Genomic DNA, 12640 nt, shown 5'->3' on the forward strand with positions numbered 1-12640 from the left:
TTCCAATTCATATGTCACTATAACTCCCCATGTGGACTAGAAAACAATTGAATGTCGTAGCCTTCGCTCTTTATCGTGTCAAACGAAAATAAGATTAGCCACCTACATAAGGACATCCAAATAAGATTCATATGAATCTTTGGTACCCAGCCTATCTAACAACTGGATTTGTCAAACTAAACCCGGATAGGTGTGCCAACTCTGTAGAGACCAGAGTCAAAGAACCGCCCACCTGTCGCTTGAGTGCAAGTTTCATTCGATTTTTTGGATAATTGTTTTTGGGAAAATGAAATAATTAATTCATCCAATTGGGATCTGCTCTACAAATGGGGGGCTGTCTCAGGTGAGGAAATCTCCAAGGTCCAAGCTCCGACATGATAACTGGGGAGTACCTAGGTCTCCTCTTGTAAGAAATTGATGGAATTCACTTGAGTATTTTGCTTTAGAAACACAGTGTCTTTCGAATAATTTTGCCATAATGTATTCTTGCTTGCAAGGTTTTCCTGAAAATGTTAAAAGAGTATATATTTTACACAGTTGTTCTACTGTCAGCGGAGGACTTGTAAGATGCAGGGCCTAAGCTGCTGCGCTCCATGCATGTAATGTTGTATTATATGCGATAATATGAGCATATATATACATATTCCAAGGAAAATATAACAAGAGCAGCATAATACAAATGTTAAAAACATGACCATGAAACATATGGCTGACAGAAAATAACCACATAAATCATTTAACATGTATCTAAAACAGTACTGAACATGATGTGATATTAAAATAGCTCTCAGATCTTTCTTGTCAGTTGGCCCCAAATCTTTGAAGATCTGCTCCCTAACTGATCCTTTAACCATATCACCAATTAAACTAGAATATGAGATCACACCTAGATAACGATCTTGATATACAATACTCTGAAAGCTACAAACACCTGGACAAAGCTACAGATTAAGATTATACTGAAAAAGGAGAGGCTCAGTACAGCTAGAGTGCCCTGCGCAAAGAACAGCAGGAATACTGAACTTCAGGCACAACTTACTGAACACCAAACCAATATCACAAAACGTACTGAGACCAATAACCAAGACTCATTTCCAAGTGTTGCATACGATAGGCAGTGACAGAAAAGTAAAGATTCACAATCGGCTAACAGCAAACCGATCTACACATAGCAAATCACAAAAATAGAGCACCGCCTATGCCTTTCACAATCAAAGTATCAAGACCGTTTCTATTGTACTCACTATTCTAATTCAACTTCAATAAAATTGATCATCATAGAGCATGTAAATCAGGCATCCAAACATTCAGATCAAAAGGGAGAAGAAAAGATCACAGTGCAACTTGTTGAAGAGAACTGATAATCGAGGTAAGGCACGGCTCAAACGCCGCTGACCTAGAAATCCAACCACCTGCCGTTTTTGTCGGTGTGAGAGATGACGGAGATACAAGACCTCTACCGCACTGCCACCACAGTACAGGCGAGCCTCAACAGTGTAGCTCCGGCCACCAACAAGCCTTCCTCCTGAACTGAGCACCGGCCAAAGCACGTGATGAACTCGGGCTCAAGCACACCAATGCACCACAGAGAGGAAATCACACGGGAGACAAAAAAGTGAATCAAAACTTCTGAAAATCCAACGTGAGGGAGAGGAGAAGTTATATCAGAGTTGGGCCCTATGGCAGGCACCCGGCCATAGCCATACCTCCGAATCTCCTGCGGCCACCTTCCAATCCGACGGCTCCAGGAGCAGATGCAGCCGGCTAAGGCACCCTGGAGCTCAACCGCCCTAGAGGCACGCTGAAGATGTGGCCTCAGGCCGTTTTGCCACCGCCAGCTCCCAGAACTAGGATCGAACTCCTCAGCTCAGAGAAAAAGAAATCTCCTTTCCAACCCTAGCTGCCGACTAGAGGCTGCCCTTCGCGGGCCTCGGCCGAAAGCAAATGAAACAGCCCGGTCCAGCAGCTCAAAAGTCGGCCCAAGGTTTAAACACATTGAAATTTCCAAAGTATACAATATGTAACAGGTGAGATTTGTCGATAATGAAAGAAAAGATCTTTTGGATTTTCTGGTTTAATGATTATTGTGGTGCCCAAATGAAACAAAATTATCCCTGTGGGTAGGTCGTTAGGTTGACCAAATGCTTACCAACAAGCTAGCTCTCGGCCCTACCAGAGCTCCGGCGACCCACCCGATCAACCTCAACTTCATCACAAAAAGCTGGACACACCAGTTCTGAATTCAAAGCCTGCAGTACAAACTGCATCCATGACGAACAGCGACATTTTCCTGCCAAATGGATTACCCATCGATCCGTACATCGCGCTGAAAGTATAACTGCATGCGTGCAATCCCTGCAGCACATCTTGGCTCGGGCGTGTGTGCTAGTAAGCAGTGGCGGCCATGGCGGTCGCGGTCTGTCATGGGCAGCTCCCCTTCGCGGTTCTGTTGAGCTTGCTGATGCTGCTCGGGACGCCCGTGGGATCGGAGGCCGGCTGCTCTGTGGACGCGATCTACAGCTTCGGCGACTCGATCGCGGACACGGGCAACCTCCTCCGCGAGGGCCCCGTGGGGTTCTTCGCCTCCATCGGCAGCTACCCCTACGGCCAGACCCTCCGGAAACCCACCGGCCGATGCTCCGATGGCCTCCTCATCATCGACTACTTCGGTACACTCACAAATGCGTTTCAGTCCAGCACGAAATACTCGTGTCACTAACCAAACGATGCTGTGAGAGTGCGTAAATGCAGCGATGGCGCTGAACCTGTCGCTGGTGAGCCCGTACCTGGACAAGGGCGCCGACTTCGCCAGCGGCGTCAACTTCGCGGTGGCCGGCGCCACGGCGCTCGACCGGGGGGTCCTGCTGCAGAGCGGCGTCATGATGCCGCCGGCGAGCGTGCCGCTCAGTTCCCAGATCGACTGGTTCAAGTCGCATCTCAACGCAACCTGTCCATCGCAAGAAGGTACGTGCACGCCATGACAAGCAGTGGCCACTGGCCGGCACGCACGAGCAGGGGTCCGACGTTGATTTTCCTTGTGTGCGAAAAGAATTGCATGAAGTTTTTATCTTCACATTTTGCAATGTGTATCTGCAAAATTTGATCGGTCAGATTGCGCGAAGAAGCTCGCCGGAGCGCTGTTCTTGGTGGGGGAGATCGGTGGGAACGACTACAACTACGCCTTCTTCCAGGGGATCAGGTCCATCCAGGCCATGAAGGCCTACGTGCCACAGGTCGTGAAGACCATAATGGACGTCGCTAAGGCAAGCACAATCAACTCTTGTTCGGAACAACGAAGTCTTCTCGGAATCCTGCCGAAATCATTCATTTCTATTTCCTATTAAATTCTTACATATATTTTTTTGTTGATCGTGCACTACAAGAGATTTGATGTTCCACGATGATAGGATAATCGTCATAGTATCCTGAAATTTCGTCACAAAAGATTTTAATGACGTATTTTCAGCGTCACATCATCATAAACTTGGTGACGATATATAAAAAATCATCACGAAATGTGTTTAATTCGATGACGCACAATGTATCGTCATGAAATGTGCTACATTTTGTGACAATAAATTTTGTCATGTTATCTAAGATTTAACGACCGTGACTCTTGAATTTGGTCCACTTTTGCCCGTTGGAGGTCATTAAACATGTTTCTATACAGTAAATTCGTCAACAAAAGTTTGCAAAAAATCAAATTTCTATACACTAAATTCATCAACAATTTTGGCTATATTTCTATATCTAGTTCATCTCACAAAAATTCACTATTTTCTGTGAAATTAAAAAAGTTCAATTTTTTTTTTGGACCGGGGTTACCAAAATACCAACTGTGAGAATGGTGTTATCACAATCAATTTTGACTTTCAACCGACTGTGATAATCACAGTCCTTTCTTTTTCTTGAAACTACTTTTATATATATATATATATATATATATATATATATATATATATATATATATATTATACGTATATATGGTAATGTTATTCTACACCCAACCGACTCAACCTTCTCACGCCGGCAGGCTGCCCTACCCCAGTCAAAGCGCGCCACATGGTGCACCGGCCACACCCGCGCTTGCCACGTGGTGCACTGGCCGTGCCCACGCGACACGTACCAAGTAATGTTCAGTAGTTTAATAGTTATTTAGTAGTTGTTCAGTATTTTGTCAGTAATTATTATTCAGTAGTATCAGTAATTATCACTACTGAATAAAATACAGATACTATTGAACAAACTACTGATATTACTGACAACTGCTAACAACTACTAACATACTACTGAACAATTTCACTGTGAATTGAAACTAGTTAATACTAAATTATTGATAACTACTGACACTACTGAACAATTTTTCAGTAATTATCCAACTACTGATACAACTATTGAACAAATAAAACTACTAATAACTACTGAAAAATTACTAGAGAATTACTAGATGATAACTATTAGACACTACTGCAGAATTACTAGATGACAGCTACTGGACAATTACTAAGCAGGTGGCACAGGACGAGTGACATGTGGCGAGCGCGTGAGGCGAGCGACGTGGGGACACGTGGTGTGCAGGCGCGAGCGAGGTGAGCGGCACGGGGACACGGAGCGCATGGGGGTGGCACACGCAAAGCGGTTGGGTGGAGCGCTGCTGGGTTGGGTGGGCTGGGGCACGCGTGTTGGTCTGAGGTTTAAAATAGTATATTTTACACCCTGAGTGTAAAATATCACACTTATCTCTCTCTATATATATAGCGTATTAAGATTTAAAAATTCATACTTTGTAAATTTTAACTAACAATTAGTTAAATTATACATATATTTTAATGTACAAAAGTTACATCAATAGATCCATATTTCATAGATCTTTTAATATGATATTGATTTTGTAAAAATTAATAATATATTGCTAAATAAATTAATAGTCGAAATGTACTTTCAAAGATTTTTTAAATCCTAATACACCTGTCCTATATTTTGGGACTGAGGGGAGTACTACGAGCTACTATACTTTGAATTCAACAAGGGCCGGTTTCGGAGCACTTTTCATCAAAGTTCGTTGAGCAGACTCAACATCCAGTGATTAATTAATAATTGATATATCTGACCTGTACATGTAATTGTTCATAGATGAATCAACCTAATGCTAATTAAATAATCTACAGGAGGTGATCAAGCTTGGAGCGACCCAAATCATCATCCCGGGGAACTTCCCGATCGGGTGCTCGCCGAGCTACCTCTCCCTCTTCTCCATGTCCGGCTCCGCCGACCACGACGAGAGGGGCTGCCTCAAGAGCTACAACGCCTTCGCCGCATACCACAACGAGCAGCTCCAAGTGGCCGTCGATGGCCTGAGGAAGGCCAACACCGACGTCACCGTCGTCTACGCCGACTACTACGGCGCCTTCATGCACCTCCTCGACCATGCCTCTATCCTAGGTTGGTACACCACAGAAACTCATAACACGGATCTCAAAGCGGTCAAGACAAATGTTTTTGTTAAGAAAGAATTCATTTTTGAGGTTTTAGATGTCTATAATTAGTCAGATCTGACACATGTCCTCGATCGCAGGGTTCGACGAGGGCTTACTGTTACAAGCATGCTGCGGGGCGGGCGGGGCATACAACTTCAACATGAACACCATGTGCGGCACGCTGGGCACGAGCTCCTGCGCGAACCCGGCGCGCCGCGTGAGCTGGGACGGCATACACCTCACCCAGCAGGCGTACAGGGCCATCGCGCTGGCCCTCCTCATGGAGGGGTTTGCACAACCGGCTGATGCCGTGCAAGAGATCTGGAGCTGCTAAGAGATGTGCTTGTATTTTGGATATGTATATATGTTCTCTGAGAGTCAGCATTAGAGCTTACTGCATTCTATGTGCCTTTGTGCCATACGTTCATCTGTATCTATACTAAAAAAAGAGAGTATCAAAATGTCCATTTTCATTACTGTTCACGCCTATAATAGACACGTTCAATGTTCATCATCCGTTGTCTTGATCATGCGGCTTATTGTCCACATCCTCTGTTGTAACAGCCTAATTCCCAGAAAAACCCTATAATTAATTAATGTAAAGGAAATTAAATTAAATAAATCAAATAAAATTTACAATATTAAAAATTTCCTCAATTGTTTGCTAATTGTTTGATGAGTGTGTTGATTGATTTGTTATCAATTGATAAATCATATATAATCAAATAATAACAGAGAGAATAAATAGAAAAGAAGAAAATATAAAAGAAAAACTAAATTCTGAGCGGGCCCAAAACCCCATCTCCCCTCTCTTCTTTTCATTCAGTATGATCGCCTTCCCGGTCCGGCCTGCCTTCCACTTCCCTATCCTTTCTCTCCTCCCGCATGGGCCATCACCACCGAGCCCAGCTGGCCCGTTTGCCTCTTTCCTTCCCTGCACGCTCTCTCTCTTCACTTTAGGCCGAAGTCACGCTTCTGCCCCAACTGTCACACGACGCTTCGCCCGATTCCATCTCCCCGCCCGTCAGCCCCATCTCCCACCCCGACTAGACTCTTGTTCATCATCCAAAATCAACCCAAGTCACCACATCCATCCGAGCGATTACGTAACGGAGATCGCCTAGAAGGCTGCTAAATCGAGTTCGCGTGATTCACCACAATTTGTTGCCGCCTTATCTCCAACCGGACTCGATTCAAATAGGGGAAACGAGCTCAGGATGGATCGTACCGACGCCAAACACTACCCAAACCCTAACCAAGATGAACACGATGTCTTACCCACCCTCGAGTATAAATACCCACCTTTGGACCTCCCCCTAGGCAGCCTAGAGCCTTTCCCCCAAGCTTGCGACGCAAAGCCGCCAATAGAGAACCCCTTGCTACACCGCCAAGATTCTTCTTCACCTTTCGCCATTGCCACACCACATTGAGCCATTGCTACGCCTAGAATCTCTTCAAACAAGTTCGCCTTCATGTTCTAGTCATACTCCGCTGCTCGTCGCCGAAGATCTTGTGTTGGAATGCGATTCCAGCGAGGTTCCGACCACACATCACCACGGATAAAGAGTATCATCGCCGCCTGCATGTAAGGGAAGAAGGAGGTAAGCCGCGCACCGTCTGATCTTGATGCAATAGTCTAGATTAGATTAGGGAGACACCCCTTCATCCAATCAGGGTTTCACGGCTAGGACTAGATCATAACTTACCGTTTCGGTCCGATTGATCTCAGCCACTCGATTTGAGATCGATGATCTAGATTTAATGAAGCGCTTACCCAATTAGCTATATGCATCAGCTACCACCTCAACAGACCCGTCAACGCCACATCAACCTTTTTGCTTGCATGTCAACCGAGTCAGCAAATCTTTTCTTTTTCTTTTTAATTTCTTTGCTGACATCATGCTTGCACAATAATTAGGTTTTTAGTATAAAAATAATTTTAATAATTAGGATTAATCTAGTAATGTTTTAAAAAATATTTTATATAATAAATAAATAGTTAAAAATTCTAATTAATGTTTTTTTGGTTCAATAATTCCAATAAATCGAATAAGATCTAGAAAAATCTTAGAAAATCCTAGATCACTCTAGAAAATCCTAGAAAATTTTTAATCACTTAGTTTCACCTATAATTAATCTTTTTGTCCTATTTTAATCTTTCAAAGCCCCGACTTATCAACCATAGCTCTGATTTGATCGATTTTTTCGCTAAAATTCTCAGAATATCCTAATATATCTAGTGACGTTGTTTGATGTGTGCTATTTGGTTATTTTTAGTTCTTGGTGTTTATTTGTTGTGTTTCTGCTTGTTTCACGAGTAGACGCCAACATTTCGGAGGTACATGAAGGACTACAGGATCATGATTTTAAAGATTCAATTGAGTATCAGGAAGGCAAGTTGTGTCCTTGACCATATTGATCTCGGTTTTTTAAATATTTTATTTTAGAAATATGCATGCTAATAATATTACATGGAATCCTATGTTAAGATATACCCTAGTTTTCCTTTAACATCCTTATGATTTTGGTTATGGAAGGGTATGCTTAGCCTTGTTTTTGGATATTGTTAATCATAATTATATAATTATACTGGCTAATGGTCTTACGCAACTATGATAACAGTGATGGAATAATGTTTTGTTAGTAACATGGAAATTAAAGCTTGAGCCAATGGTTGGATGAGACACGTGCGGGTTGCGTGGATGGGTTAGTGATACTCTTGCTCAAATCCTTTAAGGACCTATTCATGGTGTGTTCAGACTGAGCTTTACAGTACAACCACAAGTCTGGTATGGGATGGACCTAGCCGATAAATTAGCTATTTTATCAACATAGTGTACGCAAGATGGTGGTATAGGGATGGAATGATGTACTTCTTGGAACTATTTGGGTGCAAGAGGGTGCTACCGTTGTGAAGGGTGTACTCCCACACCAGTGAAACCTTAGCGAACATGCAAATGTTGGGAAACACTTTGTAGTGGTCTCTCAGCATACACATAGAAAGTGTGTAAGATACTGATATGTATCAACAAATGAGTTGATCATGAATTGTGAGCAAAGTGTGTAGTCTTCAGTGGCATCCTAAGAGGTGGAGGGGTGAATTAAGACACTTAGAAACTAATGGCTCTAAAAACTTAACAAGATAAACCTATCTCAATTTCTATCTAAATATACTCTAGATTTATCTAGTGTGTCTACTCTACCGCTCAAGAGGATTGCAACCTACTCTAGAAAGGTAAATTGCAAATATATAAATACGAAAACGTAAATAAGGTAGAGAGACAAACTCAACACAAGGGATTTTTATCCCATGGTATCGGTGGCATACAAGCCACCCCTAGTCCATGTTGGAGCTCCACAAAGGATATGCTCCCAGTCGCCAAGTCTCTTTCGGTCATGACTCTTGAGCTACCAAATCACCAAGACAAGGCCTCAAACATGATGAGCCACCAAGACGAGGTCTCACCACTAACGTCTCTTCCGGTTACTTGTACGTCGTCTTCACTTCGGAGCTTTAGTCACAAAGATAAGGGCCTTCCCGTCCCTGCACAATCTTCTTTCTATCGCTCCACACCAAGTAAGGATCAACAAGTTATCGATTAGTCACCAAGACTTTAAGATGCTGACGTACCTCTTGGTACGTGGTTAGATCACTCCTTGATTCACTCTCTAGGTTGCAGCACTTAGCAACACTTCTCTCTAGGCCTATAAGCACTAATCACTCTCTAATGGTGTGCTTAATCGCTTTCAATGAACATTGTAAGCACTTTGATGGCTTAGATGTCTTCTCAAGTGTGTATGAGCTTCCTCTGGACTCCAGCAACTTCAAATGACAGAGTGGAGGGTATTTATAGCCTTAACCCCGCGGACTAGCCATTGCTCCAATGGCACAACTTTACTGTGAGTACTAGATGATCCGGTAGAGGACGATTGAATAGTTTCTTACATAAGCTGGACAAACATAATCCCAAGTTACAGGGGAGGCTCCGAGATAATCCAGCACAAGTCAATGTGACGCTTATCAGAGATAATCTAGACGAAGTCGAGGACTAGGTTTACAAGGCTATGATAGATCTACATACAAGATATACATATTTTTACCCTACAACTTTATATATGTGTTTTCTTACATGCTTGTTCTACTCTTTTATGCGTAACTTGATATTAGGACTTGTGTATATATATGTATGTATCTATACCCGGCTATATAATAACCCATTCTATAGCTACACCCAAACCCACGCGTCTGACCTGGCCATATCCGATGCGACTCCTGTCCTCCTCGTCTGCACTACACTCCCTACACAACGTGGCTCACCTAGGCAGTCTGTATGCCAGAAACCCCCAAATCCCTCAATCCCCCATCGATCTGTTTTGCCCCCACCGAATACGCTCCATTTTGCCCCCATCGGATGTGGCCTTGATTCGATCACTTCAATGGATGAATCGCTGGAGACAATCCCGGTCCAAGTTTGTGCACTTTTAGGCACATATTGTTGACTTGAAATTGATTCAAGTTTTATTTTGGCTAGCCATGGACCTAAGCCACCACCTCTCATTACCGCTGGAGAACACACAACACGAGCAGAGCAGCCATGGTGCCCAAGACGGGGGATGACATCATGAAAGAGAAGAACCAACGGCCACTCAACGAGGATGACGTCGCACACATCAAGACCTTCATGCTTTCTGAAAATCCTGTTTGGATCTCATCTCCCTGAACTGTTGGATCTAGGGTTCTTCTTGGTGATTTTGTCTCAGACTGGCACAAGATGGGCCTAGGGTTTTGATTTCCCTGTTTTCAGTGAAGGACTCATGCTTTTATCAGTTTTAGGTTACTCTATGTGTGTGTGTGTGTGATTTGAGATGATTTGCTTGGGGGAGAAACCGATTATGTTTGCTAATTTTGGTTGGCTGGCTGTTGCCAAGACCGGCTGTGTGTTGCGAACTACCAAGAGTAATAAGCCAATAGTTTCATTTGATCCAAATAAAGCCTAGACTATATCTAGATGCACACTTGCTACTCTTCTTGAACTAATAATGTCCTTAATCTTCAATTAAGAACTTTTCAAATCAATCTAGTACACTCTCTTGACTCTTGATCACACACTAAGTGTTTCAGCTCTTCTGGATCGCAAGAGATACCACTTTGATGAAATAAGGGGGTATTTATAGACTAGATGTCTAAAACTAGCTGTTACCCAACAACCCATATTTTTCGTTAACACCGGATGATCCAGCGTGCATAGGCTCCAAACACCGGACCATCTGGTATGAATCATCCACCCAGGATTAGCCGTTACAGCCACTGAATCCTCTGGCAAATCCTCCGATACATACGTTGGACCATCCGGCGTGTGTAAGATTATCTTCCATTGAACTGAAGGAAATCCCTCTATACTTTACTCTGGCGATGCCTCCGATGTGTACACTGGACCATCCGGCATGTACAACTTGAAATCCTTCTGCTGAAAAATACTTTGGCGCAACCAACTTAACCTCGTCGGATCATCTGGCGTGTACAAGCATTAAGTCCCGCTTCTGAACAAATACTCCAGCGTGTACAAGCTCCTTAGCGCCGGACCATTCAGCGTATATAGTTTTTCCAGAACTTATCAAATTCAAACTTCTTTAAGTTCTATCTTTTTTTCAACTCATCCATGGGCTTCTCTGAGCTACCTAGTGCTAGAATTTCATAAATGTGCATCCAACTAAATCTAGACTCAACTAGATCAAGTTGCTACTCTTAGCCCCTCTTTATAGTACGGTCAAAGAACAAAAGAGAGCCTATGCTACTCTAAGTGTCCTTCATCTCCTTGTGACACTTAGAACTAGAAAATCCTTAATCTTGACATTCACATCATTTAATCATTCAACCATTCAATTAAGGGACCAAGATTACCCAACAGTATTGTGAACTAATCTTTTAATTACCCTTCAAAAAAACTTGTTAGTCATAATGATATGATTGTCATTAATCATTGAAACACTTATCACTTAACTAGTGATCTAGATGATACAACTGGCTTCAGCACAGGGAGAAAAAGACGATGCGGGCCGAGGAGAGGAGGGAAAGGGAGGGTGGGCCTAAGCGTGGTGCTAGGCTAGGAGGAGAGGAGAGAGAGGTGGGCCTAGAGGGAGAGGATTTGGCCCGAGAAGAGGTTTTATCCTTTTTCTTTTTATATTTCTGATTTCTCCTTTTTATTTTCTAATATTTCCTTATCATTTCTTTAATTATTTAATTGATTTATTTATAATTTATTTAATTGCTTTAATTAGAAGGTCATTTTATTAGAGAGAAATATTTGTTTATTATCTAATTTCTTTTTTGGAGGATCTTTGCATTAGGGTAAATTATGGGAATTTGGGCTGTTACAACATCCAACTTTAGTCCATCTACAAGACAAAAATTCAAAAAACAAATCATGGCATGGACAATATATTAAAGCTAAATCATATTCTTAATAAAAAATCAAAATAATTGCCACAAAATTATTTTCGACAAAACAATATAATTCATTAAATAGGCTAAACAGTATATCTAGATTCATGACCATCCACATGAAATTGAAAGAAAAACCATCTCCATGATACCCCTAAGTCGTATATAACTCCATCAAGAGTGAGCTAAAATCTAAGCTAACTACATAACTCTAGGCCATATATCTAAAATAAGCTAACATCGCAGAATGGCATCTCCATGAAAGCCTAGATTTAATCGTCAAATTAAAGCTATCTACAACAATTTTGCAAAGTGCTCATCTTGGAGAAGAACGTTCACCAAATCCCACTCAATTTGGTCAAAATCGCCGCCTCCACCATCAGAAGCAGTCGCACCATCACCGTTTTGTTTCAGACAAACTGAAGAATGGTAGACGGGATTGCAGATGTAATGGCAGGAGAATATCTGAGACTGTTTCAAATGGAGCTGTGGGAGATAGTAGGGCACATTATGTCCCACAGTTCGAGGCAGCAGCCGTCCCATATAACGACAGATCTCCCATGGTTCAAGTATCTTGCTGCAACCAGATGGCCCACAAGCGACCATCAATTCCAAACAGTAAGAGAAAATTTATCTCATACGGTTCCAAAGAAGCTATCACAGACAAGACGTCTATACAAATGTCTATGTGGTAGTGTGTGCTACTGCACATTGAAATAAA

General features: G+C 42.5%; 1 protein-coding gene across 1 annotated transcript; it reads left to right on the forward strand.

Annotated features, from left to right (window-relative positions):
* The first annotated feature begins 2244 nt into the window (after positions 1–2244).
* LOC133900536 (acetylajmalan esterase-like) lies at positions 2245–5993 on the forward strand. Its single transcript, XM_062341709.1, has 5 exons — positions 2245–2669; positions 2752–2964; positions 3112–3263; positions 5169–5442; positions 5576–5993. Exons 1-5 carry the CDS (start codon positions 2405–2407, stop codon positions 5809–5811), a joined length of 1140 nt encoding a protein of 379 aa, XP_062197693.1. The 5' UTR covers positions 2245–2404; the 3' UTR covers positions 5812–5993.
* Positions 5994–12640: the final 6647 nt, after the last annotated feature.

The sequence above is a fragment of the Phragmites australis genome, chromosome 19 (assembly GCF_958298935.1).
Source record: "Phragmites australis chromosome 19, lpPhrAust1.1, whole genome shotgun sequence".
NCBI lineage: Eukaryota > Viridiplantae > Streptophyta > Magnoliopsida > Poales > Poaceae > Phragmites > Phragmites australis.